Genomic DNA, 21326 nt, shown 5'->3' with positions numbered 1-21326 from the left:
GCACAAAATTTGGATGGCCAAAGTCTAGCTGTTACACAGCAAGATAGAGGTGAAAATGTTAAGAAACAAATACTATATCTGTTTTAGGATCCAAAGGACCACAGGTAACTTTGTTTCTAATATTCAACTTCTGACAGTAGTGGACTGGGGGAGTTTGGACCAACTCTTTGGCTAAGGACAAGTAGTAAAGCTGGACAAGAAATAACACCTGTTTTAAGACTTCACAGAACCAAGACATTATCACCACGCTAGAACCCAGGAGAAGATGCAAATCCTGAGAGAAAAGCTTGCCATTTGAAGCCATTTTCCCCTGGAAATTGGCAGAGACTGAACTGCAATTTCAGTAACCTTGCAGAACTAGGAGGACAAATGTTGGTATTGAAACCTGCATATGGATGAAGTCCTTGCAGGGTTTCAGCCTAGAAATAATGAACCAGCCCTCACAGCGATGGCAGGCTAGCTCTGTGTATCATATAGCATCCCTTAAATTCGATTAATGTGACTCTGGCTTGCTAGTTTCACTAGGTACCTAGCAGAAACAAAATCTTCTAGAAAGGAAAATATCCTAGGCCTAAACTTACTTAAACAATTTCTTAAATATGTGTCCAGAGCACACAATCTGCCCCCTCTCTCCTTCACACATTAGGAGGAAACACACACCAGAAACAAAACCCACAAGAGCTGAGTTAGTGGATTATCAAACACACTTTAAAATAACTATGCTCATTGTGTTAAATAAAGGACTGTCAGTGGGTCAGCTGTAAACCATAAAAAGAAACAGCAGATTTGGCATGGTAAAAAAGATAAACTCCAAAATTGAAAAACAATAAGTAAAAACTCAATGGATGGGTTTAAGAACAGATTAGCCATAACTGATGAGAGAGTTGCGTCGAGAAAATACACAGAATGGAGAGGCAAAAGGAGAGAGCCAATAAAGAAGGCTTAATTAACTGTTCAATTGGAGTCTCGGAGAGCAAAGAGCATATGGGGCAGAAACAAGATTTAAAGAGATGATTTGGGAACTTAAAAAAAATGATGAAAACCAACAAGCTACAAGGCTGAAAGCCCAACAAATCCAAAATAGGGTACACTAGAAGGATTAAAAAGATACATCATGCAAACATCTTAAGAAAGTTGATATATTACTTACTAATCAGACAAAATAGGCTTTAACAAAAAGCATTACTGAAAATAAATCCTGATATTTCCAAAAAAATTGAAGCTTCAATTTACCAATAAAAGTTCTAAATATATATACACCGAATAATCTGGGTTCAAACAAACAAAAAAAAACAACAGTTCAAAGAAGTATAGGCAAACCTATAACAGTATACAATTTCAATACATCCTTCTCAGAAAATAACAGAACAAGCTTCAGGAAGACTTTACACACAAACACTTTGGACCACAGAGCAAATCGCAAACATCTTCAAAGGATTAAAATCAGAGTATCTGATTCCAATACAATTAAGGTAGAAACTGGTAATAAAAGGATAACTAAAAAACCACCATATTTGAAAATCAAGAAATGTACATCTATATAACCCATGGTTCAAAGAAGAAAGTACACAAATTATGCATTAAACTCAATGACAGTTCACATCAAAACTTGGGAGAATGAAACAGACTATGATTGGAGTAAATTTATAACTAAATTCATGTATCACACTAAGGTAAAAAGAACAACTCTCTTGCAAGCAAAGAGAAGTAAATTAACACTAATGAAATAAAAACACACTGTAGAAAATGTCAACAAAGCCATAAACTGGTCTTTGATAAAAAACTAAAGGAAAATGAGAAGCAAGGTAATGAGAGAGAAGAGACAGAAATAGGGATGCAACAAGAAAAAAGAAAACCAGAAATAATCATTATTCCAGGAATGCAAATTTAGTTCAACAATGTAAACAGAAAGTCTCTGTAATTCACTATTAACAGAATAAAGGAGAAAAATCAGAATCATCTTAATAAACAAAGGAAAAAATCACCCGATAAAACAACACTCATTCATGATAACTCAGGAAATTGGGACAGATATGTACTCAATCCGATCAAAGATACCTAAAGAAAACTACAGTAAACATATTTAAAGGAAAAATATTGAAAACTTTCTGTGTGAGACAGGAGCAAGACAAACATGTTACCTTTTCTATGCAGTACTATGCTGGATATCCTGACCAGTGCAGCAAAGGCAAGAAAATCAAATGTATAACCACCAGAAAAGGAGAAATAAAAGTGCCATTATTCCCTAATTATGGTGGCATATGTTTATAATAATCTGAATTATTAGGATGAGTTTAACAGGTTGTTCAGTACAATTTCAACATATAAAACCAAATGTTCTATAACTGACAACTGGAAAATAAAAGTTTATAATATAGACAGTATTTATCAAAAAATATACCTTGTAATAAAACTTATGAAAATGTGCAAGACCTATTGAAAAACTACAATGCAGACATTAAAGATGACCCAGACCTATATAAATTGAAGGATATGCCATGTTCACAGACAGAAGACTCAGTATGTCAAAGGTGTTAATTTTTCCTAAATTCATCTATAATTTCAATGCCTAATGCCCAGTCAAGAGCCCAACAAGGTTTTTCTTTTTTTTCTTTTTTGGTGTTATTTAATAAACTGGTTCTAAAATTTATATGGAGAAACAAAGGGGCCAGAAATAACCAAGCAAAGTCTGAGAAGGTGGGGATGGGAGACATTACCATATTAATTATCTTAAAGGACATTAAATCAATACAGAAAGGTAAGAAATCTATGGAATATAACACACAGCCCAGAAATAGATTCATGTATGGATTTACTGCAAAAGGAGAACTGCAGAACTTTAGGAAAAGGACAGTCTTTTCAATAAATGGTGCACAATTAGATTTGCATATGGAAAAAAAACAACCAAAAACCTAATGAACCCAAAACAAAACCCAAACAATTCACACTGTACTCAACAAATGAATTCCGGGCAGACTGCAAACCTAAGTATAAAAGATAAAACAATATATTTCCTGGAAGAGAATACAAGAGACTATCTTCACACCACAGATTAGGAAAATATTATCAAACAGGGTACACAGAAAGCTACAGTCACATGGAAGACTGAAAAATACAACATTAAAATAATGAATTGCTAGGCAGTTTGCAACACAAATGATGAAGAGATTATATACAGGATATGTAAACAACTCCTACTAATACAATTAAAAAAAAAGAAAAACCAAATCCTCATAAAAAGGGGATTGCCAAATGACCAACCTCATTAGCAACCTGGAAATGGCAAACTAAACCACAATGGAAAACCATCATTCACCCACCATAAAGGCAACATTAAAAAGCCTGACAAGGGCTGATTAGGATGTGGGAGTAACAAGAACCTTCATACCCTACCCAGCAATTCTACTTTATTAGGTAAATACCCACTAACATGTGTGCATGTAAGCTCCATGTGAGGTGTAAAAGAAAATTCCTATAGCCTTAACTGTAATATCCTCCAACTGGAAACAACACAAATATCTATCAATAGAATGGTGTGTGTGTGTGTGAGAGATACACACAGGAATACTATATACCTCAATGAAAATAAATCTACAGCTGCATGCAACATTTGGAATTTCATAAAAACTAAGCAAAAGCAGCTATATAAAAAAATACATACTTTGATTCCATTTTATTGTTCAAAGAACATGTACAATTAAATATGTTTAGAAACAGAAATTACTGTAAAACCTAGGAGACTGATTACCTCCTAGAGGGGCAAGTAGGACAGGCCAGTGACACCTCCAGAAGCATGAGGAAGCTTCTGGAGTCCTGGCAGTGTTGTTCTCTTGATCTGAGTTGTGGTTACAAAGTTGCTTGTCTTGTGGTAATTTGCTAAGATGTACATTTTTGTCTTCCCGGTGTCACACCTCACACCAAAAGAAGGATTACTTTTTCATTTCAGACACCTGCCATTTCTAACAGACAGCTGTTTCTACATTCATTCATGACTCCACCTACCTCAGTGAGGCCTGGGTAACAAGGCAGGGGGTCTGACAGCACCCACATCCAGCAGCACCCATTCCAAAGGAGGAAATTCGGAGAGGGTTGCACAACGTGAATGTACTCAACACTACCGAACTGTACATCTTTAAAATGGTTAAGATGGTAAATTTTATGTTATATATTTTACTACCATTTTAAAAAAGTGTGCAGAGGCTCCAGATTTCATAATCTTATGACCTTAAGCTATGGAAACGGTAATACCCTATAGGCTGCTTTTACACCATCTAGTTCTCTGGCCTTTTGGTCATGGCCTGGGGACTCAAAGTTAAAACTCTACAAATGCAAACTCAAGTAAGTAGATAAGGACGTTAAGTTTGAAAAATAAACTTTATCTTTGGACTTGCTGCCTCACTGCCTTATTTATACTACAAAGCACTCAGCTTATTCAATTCTAAGATGTGGAATAAAAATAAAAGCTGTTTTACTGTCTATAATTTCACTTTTCTGCTACAATAAAATCTCAAGTGTGGTTACAATATAGTTTTTGCTGAGGCAATCCACTGAACCAAAATGGGGTTCCCTAAAACTGGAAAAGGTGAGAGATCATTCCTGCTCTTAATGAGAAAATTATACAAGACTGGGCTGATTAAATATCGGAACTTACAGAGCAGGGCTTTTTTGTTAGAGTCCTAGCCTCATTTACATGGAGATTAAATTCTTATTTGGCTAGGTGTCTTCCCCTCACTCACCCATAAAAAGTCAAAATGAAATTTTCACTCTGGGGTGGAAAGGAAGGCAAAATAAATAATAGATTAGTTCAACTTAGACCTTAGACCTAAGTTGAACTAATCTAGCACTTTTCCTACACGTGTTCTCTAAAACCTTTGTAAAAGTGAACAAGAAGGAAGTATGTGTTCAATACTGTTAGTCCTTTCAAAAATAAAAGATGTATAAAAGACAACACTTAACACAAAATTTGAATTAACTTTATTTTCCCTACAGTCAACAACTTCTCTGCACTGAATTTTAAAGCAACAAAGTAAAATAAAATCCTCCAAATGACAAGGTATCAGAAATCCAGATTTAGTTACACTTTTATTGTGAAAAGGTTCAACCATTTTATTGGTATGTAAAAGAACCATCATCTGGGTCAAAAATGGATTCTATAAATCAAAGAATATTCTACACTTTGGAAAAGAAAATCAGCAGTAACATTCTCAATGAATATTGTAAATTACACTTTTCTTCATAAAAGTTACATACTATTCTGCACTTTTCCACCAAAAGCAGTGGTGTAAATTATACTTGTTTATATAAAAAAAAGATATCCTGTGGCAGGAAAAACCCTTTCTCTTTCACTTTTACTAAACAGGAGAAAATTTTCAAGTCTATATAAAGTTGCCTATGAGACGGAAAGTGAACATGTTCAATCTCCATTTATATTTTAGTGCATTTTTTTGGACAATTGTCACATTTTTAATAAAAATAAGAAAATGCATATAGCATTAAAGAGTGTTTCATCAAATGCCTAAGGGATTAACAAAATATGGAGCAGAGGACAAAATCACTGTGACGGATGAAACTATTATAAAAATGAGAGAAATCCAGGCGAACTTTACAAATCCTTTTGTCATTTTGAAGAATCACACAAAATGAACTTTGGCTACCTGTCCACTTTAAGGGTTTCTTCCTTAATCTTTTGCATGTAAACAAAGTGCTAACCTCAGGACTAAGATACCAAACCCCATCCTGGTAATTAGCAACATCCTGTGCAGTTGCCATGATTTCCAAAGGATATAAATTTAGCCCTTGAATGAACAACGTATGAGATCTGCTCTGTAAGTACCTGGTGAAAACAACTGCTAACAGCAGCAATAACGTTTCAACATAAAAAAAAAACACAAAACTATTTGAATCGATTAGTTACAGGTCCATCTTTGAAACAGCAGCTTCTTCTCAGAGCAAACAGTAAGCAATAGAAAATGTACATTTGATGAAACGTTCTTTGCACTGGAGAAACATGAAAATAAATATAGTTCAAGGAAGTATAATTATTTTTCTAATACCTCTTTCTCAGACCGTACTAGTTTACTGGTTCAAGAAGCTTGCATCACATTTTGTCATTCGTATTTTACGTATTGCTATCTGGGTAATTCAAATAAAATCTTGTAAAAGAATAAAAACATTGACAAGTATGCATGTGCCAGGGACCAAATTAGAGGGTTCTTTGGTGCCATTAGTCCAAATTCTCAGATTTGAAGGATAACATGTACCAGTAAAAAAAAAAAAATCTGCTGTTAGACATTTACAGCAGTGCTCTGTCTTGCTTCACATTACAAATCAAAAACAGCTGTTCTCAGTAAGCCAATTTTATTTTTTAAATCAGGCATTGCCAGAAAGTTTTGTACATTAACCTGGACCAGTGATGGTTCCAGTGATGGTTCTGTACCCTCCGTCGCTGTGAAACATGACATGAGCTAAAGGCAAAGACCGGTTCTCACAAGGACATCTGCTTCAAGTTAGGAACCAGAACAGTATATTTAAACAGTCTTCTTAGATATTTTCTTGCCTTTCTTAAAAACTAGTTTATTCTTAATGTAGCCACGCTTCCTTTTCGCAGTCTAAAAAGAAAACAGAACACATGGTGTTAGTGCAGGTTTCCTACGGATTAAAACTAAAGTACACACATGGTTTACTGCAGAATGATGAAGACTGTCTTTATAATCCCTCAGATCTTCCTAGGGCTGGACTCCTTGAAACAGTCAATGAGCACCATGAACTGCTCTATGCCAAGGATGCTGAGATCCAAGATGAACTGGACTAGGTCCTCACCTTTAAGGTGAAGGACGACCACAGCAGTCCTCAAATGCCTGTCATACATTCCTCACCATCAGGTGAATGAATCCCCACCTCCCCTCTCAACCACTAAATGCTCAGGTGTAATAATTACTCACATTTCCAGGCATGATAGAATATATAACTAGACTAAGGATTCAGAAAATGTTAATGGTGCTCCTAGTTTAGTTTCCAAGAATTAGCTGTGTCAGAAATACAAATTAACTTAGTAACTTCTGGAGCCCCGATTTTCTTGTCTGTAAAAAAGGAGGGTGATTATACCTATCTACAAAAATAAAGAGAAATAAAGTTACTTGGCACATTCTCCAATTTAGGAGGAAAATAAGCACTTAAATATTAAAACAAAACCCAAACACCAAGAAAAAAAACCCCGTAACATTCCTTGAGCATCACGGATCTTTAAAAAACTAAGATATTTTTCATTTTTCTTAACACTTCAGGATTCCACTTAAAATACTGTCAACTGATGTCTGTGGTGTAAGAAATAAATTACTACAAATGTGGTGGTAGAAATTACTGCAAAAATGTTTGCTATTTTAGAGTCTCACAAAGATAAATCAATATAGGACATGGATCTGACAATCTGACATATTCATAGATACTGAAAAAAGCAAATTTCTTGGAAATTAGTACTTTAAGGCATCGGTCAAAGCACTGGGTTAGCAGCAGGTCAAGACTCAGGAGATTGACCCCTCAATTCAATTCTCACATTTAAATACAACTTTTGGAGGTTTCAGAAACTCTGGCAAATGCTATGTCGTGTACCTATATTATGATGTTCAGTTTAAAACAATTTATAATTTTTTTCTAACAGTGACAAAAATACAAGGCAGAATGCAATCCTTCTTAAGGTCACAAAAATTAGCTACTGCTAACTTGCCCACTATTATATATGTTACCTTATTATTAACTTATTTTATTAGGGCAAAAAGTAAAGAATTTCAGAGGGCACAATTTGTAAAAATTCAAACCAGGCCAAGGAGTTGGTTTCTTTATCATCATCACCTACATTATTTCTAACTTGAAACCTTTTCTATGAGATCCTGTAAAATGCCCCAGGTCTCTGCACGTATGTATCTAGGTCCTCAGGGTGTTTTCTCTCTAGGAGCAGGTGAGCCATGCAGCCCTGGACTACAATTCCCAGTGCCTCAGCCATGTCAGCTTGGCAGTGGCAGGAAGTGGCTGCTGCACTCACTCACACCCCCTTCAACCCCCAAAATAAAAACTGGGCTGGAGAGAGGAAAGCAAAACAAATAAAAAGCATTCCTGCTAGTACAAAACTGAGTATAAAAGCCATGGAAACCAGAAATACTAGGTCCAGGTTGTTGGCTAATAGAATATGTTTTTGGCATACAAGACAGATGGATTTTTATTTATCCATTCACTTATTTGGGGGAAATGATGAGAAGACAAAGAGGTCAGATTAAGAAACTTCACTATCAACAGTTATACAGCAAGTTCAATGCCTTGTTTTCATAACTGGGCGATGTCTTAGGAGTGACTGCCTTCAGACTGGCAGCATTTGTTCTGACTTCTGCACTGATGTGACTCGTCAGTTTTTCCTACCACGTGCCTATGAGACACCAGATCACTTGATCTCTGTGACTTATTTAAATACGTTAGTCTAGATATGGTAACCTATTCCTGGCACAGAAAGTATTCAGTTAAAGTTTCTATTTACATACCATACAGTTAATATTCAGCACTTTATAGTACAAATTGAAATGATCTGTATCCTGAATATATTTGTAGTATATTTTAAGTAATACAAAGGGATAAGACAATTCCTTCAATGATTTAAAATAACTAATCTGAGCAATGTAAAACCTAAGTATCTTTCAAGATTTAAGACTGAGATCAGTCTAATAACAATTAGTATTATAAGGGTAGTACCTTAAAATACAATCTTAATATTTCTTCTAACTGCTCATTATTTTCCATCTCCCACAGAGGGCAAACCATATAAGTACTCATTTTTCAGTAGCTTTTATAGCAAAGATTATATCTATTTGGCTTAAGTGAGCCATAATGACCTCCAATAAAGGACTTCATATCTTATTAAATATTTATTACAAAAGGACTGCCAATAGTCTCAGCATAATTCTACCTACAAGCTTTGTCATGACAATTACATTTAAAAATAATTATCTTAAGATAAATGATTTTTTTTCATTCAAGACTCAAACCAACTCAAGTTTATTTTTTATTCAATGAATAATATAGTAACATCGTACTAGAACGGAACATGAAAATGCTATATAAATTTGCTTTGACCCAAAGATGATGAACGAATCACAACTGTTATTACTTGTTTGGCATTTTTACTTTCACAAAGGTTCAGAAGCCACAGACACATCTCACTTTACAAACAAGTCTTACTAATGGGAGTGGCACAAGCTAAAGCCAGAATGCCTCTAGAAAATCTTAGCTTGGTTCACTGATAATCACTCTTCCCTATCGAGAACTATCCAGAACAGTTGCTGCTTGGGGTACCTGAAGCGCTCAGTTTGCAAGGACTGCCCTCAGCAGGTTGGCTTTATATCTACTTTGTATATAAGCCTTGATCTTTATTCATCTGGCAAATGAAAATTTATTCGCAATTTTCAGTAATTATCAGTCAAACCAACCAATCTTGAGTTACCCTTTTTTTCTATTTTCTGAATTTTATTTATTTTTTTATACAGCAGGTTCTTATTAGTTATCCCTTTTATACATACTAGTGTATATATGGAGTTACCCTTTCATAAACATGACTTCATTTGGCACCCACCTTCTTTGACAAATACTTCTGTTTTGGGAAAATGTTGGTTACTCGAGGTTTGTGGTCTAGTGTCTCCCTGTTATCGGGTGCTTTCACTTTATATATCCTTACAAGCCAGTGCTCTGATGTAAAGGCCTCCTCCAAATGCTTGAATTTAATGTCCTTGTTTCCAATCTCAGCATTACGTGTTCGATCAAAACCTGGGGGTGTACGGAAATCCAGCTGCAAAAGTGACATTAGTATTGGATGTTAACCATATTGGAAAGCTTGCAATATTAGAAGGTAGTAAATGTTAGCAGCAGAGTAAAACTTTCTCCTTTTAAACTAGGAAAACACAATCAGAGCAATATATTGTAACAGTTCTTATATGTTGCTAACCAGATAGGAAAAACTCTGCAAGAGAGAAACTAAATACATCAGAATTAGAGTTTCAATGAACCCTTAGAGTGGATGAACAGCCCAAAGGCATAAAAAAACCAAAATAGCAAGATAAAATCCATTAAAGCCCTTCTTATAGGTATTCAGAGAAAACACACAGAAGGGCCTGCTTTTCTGCCCCAGGGCCTTGCACTATACTATCTACTCTTTCAACCTCAAAGTTCTTCATTCAGTGATTTTGCACGGCTGGTCCCCTTTCTATCCTTTGTTCTCAGCCCAAATACCATCCCTTCAGGAAAATATTTTCTTGAGATTGATGGTTGCGAAGTCTCCTCCATTGATTCCTTATTCTTTTACTCTATAGTGTTTGTTGCTAAGGTTTTTATTTATCTTTAAAATTACCTATATCCTCCAACAGGATGTAAGCTGCATGATGACTTTACCTTATTCAGTGTGGCTCTATCTCACCAGCATTACTTGTTAAATCAATGCACAAGTAAAGCAGTGATGCTAACCAACCCGAAATTGGGAACTACAAAGGAAGTCAGACAAGCCAAACCATGGGAAGATTAACCAAGAATGAAAGGAGGAAAAAATGGAGAGACGGGAGAAGATTTTAAGAAATTCTCAGACTAAGTTTATATGTTGCCACACAGAACTTAAATGAATTCAACTTAAAAATAAATCCAAAAACCAAATCTCCTCCAGTGCGAGAATAACTTGTTATTGCACATCTATACAAGAGCAAAGTTATATACTTCATGTCTTAAACATATTATTCTCGAGTAGGGAAAGGCATCAAAATGAATGCATGCTACAGGCATGGCTTGGAGCTCTTGATAAACGTGACAGAAAAAAAAAGTCCTTCAATGCTCTCATTAGTGAACAGAGAAACTAATCTTTCACCCATTTTCTGAGGTAGCTAATTATTATGGCTTAAGTTGCTTCTTTTTAGCATGAGTTTAGAGACCAGGCAGTGGCCTTCAAAGAAAACACAAACAAAAACCTAAATCTGGTAGTAAAATTTTTGTCTGTTTTTTCAGAGCCACCTGTAGAGTAATTCCAAGCGAATAATGCTGAAACATTATCTCGATCCCTGGTATTTGTATAAAATTAAACAAGCAATTTTTCCTCTGCCATTGATGTAACCTTAGTATGAAGGTGTAACTTGGTATGACAGTCATGCAATCTGAGAGCTATGAAGAATCATAGAAGCCGTAAGTCCAACCCCCATTATACACAGACAAGGAAAAAAACAAGTCCAGAGAGAATGTGACTTGTCCAAGGGTTATGTGACCTGACAGAGCCAGATCTGGAACCCGGGTGTTGTGACAGTCCGTTATCTGTTCTTTTTGCCACGATGCCTCTTTGCCCATTCACTCATTGTTGTCGACTCTTAATCTTTTGTACCATATCATTCCAATTTTCTGGGAAAACTCTGACCCAGAGAGTCCTAGCTCTCTGTGGTAATGGAGAACAGGGAAACAGTGAATATATGAAGTGACTAAATAATTCATCTCTTTAATTTCAGGCTTTCCCCCAGTAGGCAGTGAAGTTAAACTACTTAAGATCACACTGTTTCCCAGCTGGAAGACCTCTCCCTGGTCTTCCAAAAGCATGAAGTCGAAAAGTGAGAGGGCAAGCAAAGAATGGATTTGAGCCTATGTTAATTAACAATTTTGGAAGGAAATCTTCGATCTAAAAAATATTTCCTCGTTTTTTACATACAAGTTTCAGAAATTAAATTTAATAGAGAAAAGAATCTTTAGATGAGCACATTTTTATTTACAGTGCAACCAAAACATCATTATCCTGTTTTTTAGAGTCAAACAAGGCTACTTAATATTCCTTTGAATAAAGATTATAGAAAAATTGATGTAACTAACCTGCATTTCTCCAAATCTGTAGTATGACATTTTATACATAAGGCAATTCAACAAAGTAGGGGATCCTGCTTTGTCTACACGGAATTCTCCTTGTGGGGTGAAATAGTCACTTTCCTACAGGAAAGAATCCAGAAGTTTGTGTCAGTTTAATATAACCAATTCAAAGTTACAGGTTCCCCTTTTCATTTCCCCATAAGAACTAACTTTTGAGGTATTTCATAAAGCCATATTTAGTTACATCTCAAAAAAACATAGTATCAGAAGACGAATTTATAAATTTAATGTCATCTCTTAAAAAACCCACAGAACTATCATGGGTGTTTTTTAAAGCTCAGTATAGAAATCATTTATAGGAAATAAACAAGAGTATCCAAAACACAGAGAAAAAGAACAATAGTCTGTTAGAGTGAGGGAGGGCGATTATTAATTAATTCTACCAGATTTTAAACCATGTTATAATAAAACCTCAATAATTTAAGAAAAAAAAAAAGGTACCAATACCATGTTTAATATCAGGTAGGCCAACTAAATTTGTTCTTTATTTTTCCATGTGAACTTTTAAAATCAGTTCTTTAGTTCAGAGGGGAATGTTTAGAAAACTTCTGTAGGAATTTTTATTGGGAGTTCATCAAATTTATGAATTAACCTCTAAGAGGGCTAATCTGACACCATCGATAGAAATTCCTCATCTAGGAATTTATCCTACAGAGATACTTACACGTGGGCAAAATGATGAGTGTAGAAAGTTATTTATCGCACCACTGTTTATGAGATTAAAAAACTGGAATCAACCTAAATGTCCATTAACAGGGACAGGTTAAATAAATCATGGTGCACACACACAATGGAAGACACTATGCAGATATAAAAAAAAAGGAATGAAGAAGCATCCCCATAAGATCTCCATAATATATTGTGAAGTAAAAAAAGCAAGAACAAGGTATATATTTTGCTACTAGTTATCTGCTTCAATAAGAATCATAAGAAAATAGTAAGAGACTACCATGGACTTTTTTCTTTTCCTTTTCTTGGGGTGGGGGGTGTAAACTTTTACTGTATATCCCTTTATGTTTTATTTTTTGAACCATGTGAATGTGTAAATTACCTATTCACAAAGCATAGGAATTTAGGATTTTTCTCTATATAAATGGTTCAAAGCATATATCTGGATCTACCACATCAGTTTTAACACTGCTAAAGCAAATGCACAAATGAAAATTATATACTAGGAGGATTAAATTAAGACCAATTTAACACAAGGTAATACTGTTTATTAATCGTAGTTAAGGGGAAATGTCACAACATTTACATTTAAACAAGAAATCTGGGGCTTTACTCGACTTCATTCCTGTCACGTAAAACACATTCATACATTTTCCCAAAAGGTTCTTTTATTCTGGATCAGCAGTGAATCTTACTCTCATCTTTTGTGCCTTCACCACGTAAACCACAGTGCTGGGTGCCCAACCTCTCTGAGCTCACAGCTGAGTGGGAGAGATACAACAGAATCTACCTACAAACCAGGCTGGATGTGATCTGATAATGCACCAGAGAAGGGCTTCTGGAGAGGGGACTAATCTGTGGTAGGGAAGGTACTCCAAGAAGAAAACAGTATAAACACGTGTGTCAGATGAGCCAAGGAAAGAAACCACGAGGCAAGTTTCATGGGCTAGAGTAGATCGACAGAGTGGAAAAAGGAGATAGAAGGACAAGAGGCCAGCAAAGGAAAGTGAAGTATTAAGGGGTTGTGCATTCTGAGCTAAAGCGTTTGGATTTCATACCACCGCTTCATTATTTCAATCATCATGATTATTTCAAACCAGCCACTAGGCTGAGGCTTCATCTATGTTACTATAAATTCTCATAACAGCAGTACAAATGAATTATTCCTGGCATCTGTTAGTGATCAACTGAAACAGCCGTAATCACAATTATAACACTAGAACCTAGAACAAGACCTAGTGCTCAAAGCATATAATGCTGACTGGCTGAAAAACAACTTGCCCATAGCACCAAGCTGACAGTGGCAGGGTTTAGTTCCAACTCATGTCTGTCTGGTTTCAAGGCCCCTTTCCTTAAACTAATGAAGGCTTAAAAAAAAAAAAAAAAAAAAAAAAAAGCTGGAAAGTTACATGATCAACGTCATGTTAGACTGGGAGAGGGAACAAGACTAAGGCAAAGATAGCAAGTTCAAGGCTACTGTCCTATTTCAGGTTTACGAGCATAGGGGTCAATGCCAGAGCAGAAGCAATGAAAATGGAAGGAAAGGGCAGAAGTGACAGGCTGTAAGGAGTAAAGGCAAGAATTTTGACAAGGGATTGCTTTGTAGGGGAGAATGGAAGTACCAGGTATGAGTTTCCAAAGTTTTAAACCTGGGAAAATGCTTACGGTATCTTTAATAAACAGTAAAGTCAGACTGAAGAACTAATTTGGGGGATAGGATAATGAAAACAAACACAATGCAATTAACAAGGTAAGAGGGCTACTGGGAGCTGTCTTTCACACACCGAGAACCACCTAGTTTCTTACCCGAATGTCTTTTGGATGTTCCCCTTCAGCTATCCTAACCATCCAGAGAAATTTGTTGATATCATCACCAGAATACCCAATAACCCCTCCAAAAATAACCAAAACATAATCTACATCCAGACTCCTCATGATTTTATAGGCTGCTGTTTCATTTGAAGACATGGCTTTTCCCACCTACAGAATAAAAAATGAGAATGTGTGTACTTAGTCCCAAAATACACTAAAAATAAAAATGGACGCACATTTTTACTTTAAGATGGAATGCATCTCAAGAGTTTGATTTACATGGAATTCTTTTTATAAAAATGATTTGCTATGAATTCAACAGATTTACTGAGATTTATAAGCACCTCACTTACTACAACCAATTATAGCAGAAATGTCAAAATCAGAAATACATGCTCTAATATTTTGCTAATAATTAGGTCTCATGAAATTTAACATTTTAATATGAAAGCAGGCAAGCTTAAAAGAAGCAGAACTTCTCATAACCTCAGGCCGAGGATGACCATCCATCTAGCTAGCACAAATATATTCTTCTCTTCAGTTTACTAAACATCTAATGATTAGTTACAACACTAATACAAAGAGAATTCATTTGGCTAACGCCCAGTTATCTATTTAAAATCTTTAAAGAACAGAGAGGTGATTACTTTAATTAAAGTAAATTAGTTATTTAATAGCTAGAGCAACATAATTTGCATGCCCATAAAACACAGTGCATTTGTTTTACATATTTGCAAATACTTTTCTTAACTTATGAAATGGAAAATACAAGACAAATATAATATTTTAAGTTTCAGATTTTGCCTATTCTCCAGCAAACAGCCTACAATTCTGAATGATACTTAAATTCTATTATTAAAACCAAAATAAGCATACCTTGAACTCACTTTATTGAATAAATACGTAGAGAAGTATGTTCAAAATTCAGCAAGCAAAGAGTACTTTCACCCACATTTTTCCTACTTAATCACAAGTGAAGTCTGATTGCTAAGTAGTGAATAAAGGTTTGTAACTTTTGATCTTTTGTTGATCAAATTCTTACCAGTGCTATGTGGCTGTTATTCCAGGTGTTATTATCCACCAAAGTAGTTCTATTAGCCATCCCAGCTATTTGATAGCCATAATCCCACCAAGACATCACTCGGGCATGTTCATCTGTATTTTGCCTCAGCCAAAAGTAAGCTTCTCTAAAATCATCTAAGATATTCCTGGTGCTGAAAACAATCACAATATTCTTTTAAATGATATCTTAGAAGTGTGAACATGGTAACTTAAAACCTTGAGGTGCCAGGCCACTAAGTAATTTCATATTTTAAGGATGGCAGTTAAAAGCCTCCATGGCAGGGAGAAAAAAAAAAAAAAAAAATCAATGAAGAGCTAGACTAGTGCTTCTTAGACTTTAATATGCATACAAACCACCAGGCCATCTTGTAAAAAAGCAAATTCTGGTTTAGTAGTTCTGGGGTGGAGCCTGATACTGCGCAAGTCTAATGAGCACCCAAGTGAAGCAGAAGCTGGAGTGGGAATGGGGGGTTGCAGTACATAAACCAGCTGTTCTTAAACTGTAGCTGTATCAGAATCACCAGGGGGGCTTATTAAACCACAGATCACTGAGTCTCACCCCCAGGTTTCTCATTCACACACTGAGGTGGGGTCAAGAATTTACATTTCTAAAGGATTTCCTGGTAATGATGATGCTCTGTGTCCAAGCACAACACTTTGAGAAACACTAATGTGTATGTTATATATGCAAAGATATTTTGGAAAAGAGCATGAAATACAATGATTATTACCTACTTCTACCAAAGGGGACGGGCAGGGGAAAGGTCACAAGAAAAGCACAGCAGATTCAAATGCAGAGCCTCACAAACATCTTTGAATTCTATCTTTTGAGACAGGAAAAAAGGGTAGGTATAAAATCCTCTTGTAGTCAAGTTGTCTCCTTACCCGTCATGATTGTAAGAGGCCAGGACCACACTTGGGCTGGAGTAGGCATTGCTTGTGACCCAGGTACAGTGGACTGCAAACATCATCAACAGCATCAGCATCAACATGGTAACAATGCTTTTTATATTAGGACCTAATCCCTCTTCAGTTTTTTCCTGTTCAGTTACATGCTTCCTCACTTTACCTGCCTGAAAATGCAAATAAAACTGATGAGACAAATTCATCATTTGACTTGCTTTCATTAAGACACTCAAAAGGGAGAAGGTTGGGAGAATGTTATCTATCAATTTAATTCTTTCAGAAGGAAAATGTATAACCATCAGGAATTCTCGTGTGGGTCATACAACATTTTCTAAAAATTATCAAGGTGAATTCTGAAGTCAAATGTGAATGAGAAGGCTTCCTGGAACTAAACCCAATCCAGGAGCAGGTTGCAGAGCAAAAAATCTCCAGTAAGAAGCTGCTTTCAAACTCAACTGTCCTTATGTTTTATGTAAATACAAAGGAGATAACCAAATGGCCTCATGCTGGCCACCTTTTCTTATAAAAAATCTGAATTCCTCACCGTGAAAACAGCAATATCCAGCTATAATCCAGACCATGTAGGACTTTAGTATAGGAAAAAACTGCATTATCAGAATCAGTTTTCTAATTTCCAAACCCCAAACCAACAGACTCGTTAAAATCAAGATTACATTTTTGAAAACAAAACAAAAACCTCACCGAACAGAGAACAGAACAGTCAGAGGTTCTAAATTGCAAGGCTAGTTATTAAGAAACCACAAAACAAAACATAACAAACACAAAAGCAGGTATGTGCCTTATTAGCACTTATCTGTATGAATAATACTGGACCTATCATAGTAAAGAAAGAAAATTTCAAAATTAATACATATACTGCGAAGCTCTTCATTGCTTATTGCTACTTAAAAATCTAGTTAATAAAGTTTACTATGTCATCCAAGACAAGTGCTCTGATTCTAAGTCTTTTCCACACTTGCACCAAATATAATCCTGCTCTGTTAGCTGAGAAGTTAAAAGTGAATTACATTATTATACGGGTCAGCCACCTAGTGCTAACGAACTGGAGACTTTTTTTTTTAAGGCACTTATTCCCCTTGTGAATAACTATTCAGTCAACCAAATATTTTTAAAGTTTACAGTGAATATGGACCTCAAGGATGAGCACTTTGTACATTGTTTCAGAAGGATTTATAGCGCTAAATTTTATGTAATTTAGTAGAGCACCAGCTTTCTGAGTGAAAAGACCAACCAGGATTCAAAATTTGAGGCAAGCAGTAAAGACCAACTAGAAATGTCATAGTTTGCCTAAATTCTTGTTTAATCACCCTTCATAATATATATAAGTTCTTACTGTGGTGGAAAAATAAAACACGTAAAAATTTTAAAGGCCTTACTTTAGATTTCCCACCTTATCATACAAATTTCCTGGGTTTCTCTTGTCATCCTCATCACTGCTGTCCTCCACAGGTGGGTTTTCCCTTTTCATGTCATCCCCCAAATAATGCTCAAAAACATTTGAGAATGCAATTGCAGACAGCATACAGACGACTGGAGTCAAGGTCAACATCAGCCGCACCATCACGCCAGCAAAGTAGACAGCACTGATGGCATACAGAGCAACTGCAAAGACAAGTTCTCTCGTAACACTTCAGAAGAGAAAAGGGTCCCTGGAAACTCCACTGACTATTTAAAACTGTTTAAAACAAAATCTAAAAACAGACAAACATCTCATAAAAGGGCTGTTTTATTTATTTACTTAAAGAGGAACTTTTTAAAAAAAATAAAGTTATTTTATTTATTTTGTTTTTGGCTGTGTTTGGTCTTTGTTGTTGCATGCAGGCTTTCTCTAGTTGTGGTGAGCCGGGGCTACTCTTTGTTGCAGTGCACAGGCTTCTCACTGCGTTGGCTTCTCTTGCTGCAGAGCACAGGCTCTAGGTGCGTGTGCTTCAGTAGTTGTGGCACGTGGGCTCAGTAGTTGTGGAGCATGGGCTTAGTTGCTCCACGGCATGTGGGATCTTCCTAGACCATGGCTCAAACCCGTGTCCCCTGCATTGGCAGGCGTATTCTTAACCACTGTGCCATCAGGGAAGCCCCAATTGTTTTTAAATTGATAATGCTAACCAATTTAAAAGTCATATTTAGAAATTATAACTAGTGTTGACAAAATAAACACTGCATATCAACAGTTTAGAGAAGCATATCATGTTTCAAGTTTAATTATAGCTACTATGGGGAATGAGACAATTATTTGTCAACAGCATCACATATTAGAAAAATACGTTAACTGACAGATGAAAACATGTTTGGTGAATTGTATTATTAGGCACGGTAAGTTTATAGAATCAAAGTCTATGAAAAGTCTGTGCCAGTATCTGGCATAAAGCCTGCTTTAAAGTAAGAATGGGATGAGAAGAATATAATTTATTACCAAAGGAGGAACTTATAAAGTTATTGCCAAGAAACTTAAAAAAAAAAATTGGAAGTAATTTCCAATAGTCAAAGCTTTCCAGATAATGTGCTCACCACAAGGAAAGGCTCTATCATTTCTGGCTAGAGGCTATATGACTTTACAAAGTTAATGAGTCATTTGAGTGCCTATCTCATTTGAAGCTAATTCACATTTTTTTTTCCTGACTAAAAAATACATTTATTATACCATATTGTTTATCTCAATGGATTTTTATATACGCACACACCTATGTAATTACCACCCATATCGAAATACAGAACATCTGTATACCTCCTCAGGAGAATCCCTCATGCCTCTTCCCAGTCAATAACTGCTCCCCTCACCCCCCACCCTTTTTTACCTTAGAAGTCCAAAAAGGTAATCACTATTTGGACTTTTAAAGCAATAATTTAGTTTTCCTTAAACTTCATAGTAATGAAATTATATAAAAATGTTCTCTTTTGTACTGGCTTCTTTTAATTACCCATGCTATTCTTTTATTAATTGTTGTGTTGTATTCTACTGTACAAATACATAAAAATCTCTTTATCCTACTGCTGATAACCTTTGGAATGTTTCTAATTCGGGGCTATTATGGATAAAGTTGCTATGTATATACTCTTAAACATGTCCTTTATGGGACACATGCACTTACTTCTCTTGGGTATATACCTAGGATTGGGACTGCTAAGTCATGAGTGGGCAATATGTCTAAGCTAAAATCTTTTTGAATGATGCAATATTAACATGGCCTTATCCAGAGTCCACTGACCTATAGAAACCAGAAAAGAAGGAGTGTCATCCTTTGGTTAGAACCTATGCAGATGCTATTTTATCTCTCCTGACTTCACTCTGGAACAGTAACTTTTGAGTGTCTCTAATGGTCCAGGACCCATACTTGCACAAACTATTTGCTTGTGTGACCCTGTGCATATTACAAAGCTTTTTCAGTTTCAGGTTTTATCAAATGCAAAACAGCCACAGCATACTTCTTGTGATGACTGAATTACATAAAAGTGTTTGGTATCTGTTTATTTTGTCCATTTATATTTTGAATGTCAGATCCTAAACACTGGCTTTAAAATAGTTTGTATATCTAAGTCTTGTAAGTTGGAAATTACACAAATCAGTCAAGAGGGTGTTACTTAAAGGTGATTCTTATTCCATTACAAAATGTACTTTTGCACTGAAATTTGGATCATGGATGCCCCTGCAAACTTCTTCCTACTTGATTGGATTTAACTGAGCAAATAAAGTCAAGTCTATTCTGTCAACAGTTATAATTTCCAATTCTCAGCCACAGACTATAATTACATTAACCTCTCAGAAAACAATAAATTGAATGAAAAATTTATATACTAGTCCAAAATGAAAAGTTAATAATTAGAGTATATATAATGCAAATTCACTGAATTTTTCTTGGTTAAGCACTTATGCAAAGTAAGAGAGGAAAGTTTATCTTAAATATGCATAGAGTCAAGCAAAGAAAAAACTTTAAAGTGCAGTGATAATCTCAACAAAAATAAATAAATCAAAGTATTTATTAAAAATCTCTTACCAAATACTCTTTCATCGTTGATATTTTTAATGCAGAACCACAGGCCTGCTGGGAAGGTACACACAAGAATATGTAGATCAAAGAAGAAAGATACCCAAGTTGTAGGTTGATGCTCAGACACTGATGCAATAATTGGAATGTGTATTTTTGCATACCTGGTATTAAAAAAAGTTAACATTATTTAAAAGTAAATGATAAAACAGGAGTTCCTTTTAGATGACTAAACTTTCTCTGATTGTAGATATGGTTCCTATCCCTACCTCTTCTTGCTTAAAAGTATATTCCAATGTAACCAGCTAGAGTGGAAATAAATCTGATACACACTGGTAAAACCAAAACCAATATGCCCCTCCTAAAATCAGAATTATCTAAGGCCAGTTATAAAAGTGTTGGCTCTGACTTCTAACACAAAAATCTTTGCTCAAATAGGAATTTGTTTTGCAGTTTTAACTTAGTACTTTTCTAAGTTTGTATCAACGAGTTTCACTATCTTCTGGACTTATTACTAGCAGAAATACCTTATCCGATAACATATCATATTGCCACAATACCTTTCTTAACAAGGAGATGGCACAGAGGCTGGTGAGGGAAATGGAAAAGACAGGACAAATTTTCCCTGAAATTCCAAAGTGGTCAGTTAAAGTCTGAAAGCAAGAATAAGTATGACTAAGAAAAATTTAACCTAGGATTTTAACCTAATCAGAATAACTAACTTCTACAACTGGGGTTTTCCCTCAAACTCTGGTGATGCAAAGGCTGATCTCTGGAAGTTTGTGTCTGTTAGCTTCAGCCATTCATACATAATTTGCTTATGCCCTTTAATTAGTCATGGGCAGGAGCCCTTTTGGTATCACACCAAAGGGCAGGCCTGTTCAATAAATTGTGGTAGGTTTTTTATTCGGCCACATGGAGAGTAACAAAAAAGATGGAATAGCAGAATCAAGG

General features: G+C 35.6%; 1 protein-coding gene across 1 annotated transcript in view; it reads right to left on the bottom strand.

Moving 5' to 3' along the window:
• Positions 1 to 4951: 4951 nt before the first annotated feature.
• The window catches only part of STT3B (STT3 oligosaccharyltransferase complex catalytic subunit B), a 98942-nt gene continuing 82567 nt past the window's right edge, over positions 4952 to 21326 (bottom strand). The window contains exons 9-16 of the mRNA XM_029242066.1: positions 20382 to 20536; positions 17783 to 17994; positions 16351 to 16538; positions 15446 to 15617; positions 14398 to 14571; positions 11869 to 11982; positions 9614 to 9826; positions 4952 to 6608 (exon numbers count right to left, since the gene is read on the bottom strand). Coding sequence (XP_029097899.1) covers positions 6528 to 6608; positions 9614 to 9826; positions 11869 to 11982; positions 14398 to 14571; positions 15446 to 15617; positions 16351 to 16538; positions 17783 to 17994; positions 20382 to 20536 — 1309 coding nt within the window. The 3' untranslated portion in view covers positions 4952 to 6527. The remainder of the gene's footprint in view (positions 6609 to 9613; positions 9827 to 11868; positions 11983 to 14397; positions 14572 to 15445; positions 15618 to 16350; positions 16539 to 17782; positions 17995 to 20381; positions 20537 to 21326) is intronic.

The sequence above is a fragment of the Monodon monoceros genome, unplaced genomic scaffold (assembly GCF_005190385.1).
Source record: "Monodon monoceros isolate NGI ecotype Baffin Bay Population unplaced genomic scaffold, NGI_Narwhal_1 Super_Scaffold_3, whole genome shotgun sequence".
Taxonomy (NCBI): domain Eukaryota; kingdom Metazoa; phylum Chordata; class Mammalia; order Artiodactyla; family Monodontidae; genus Monodon; species Monodon monoceros.
Note: the sequence above shows the minus strand (reverse complement) of the source record. Positions and strands in the feature narration are given on the sequence as shown.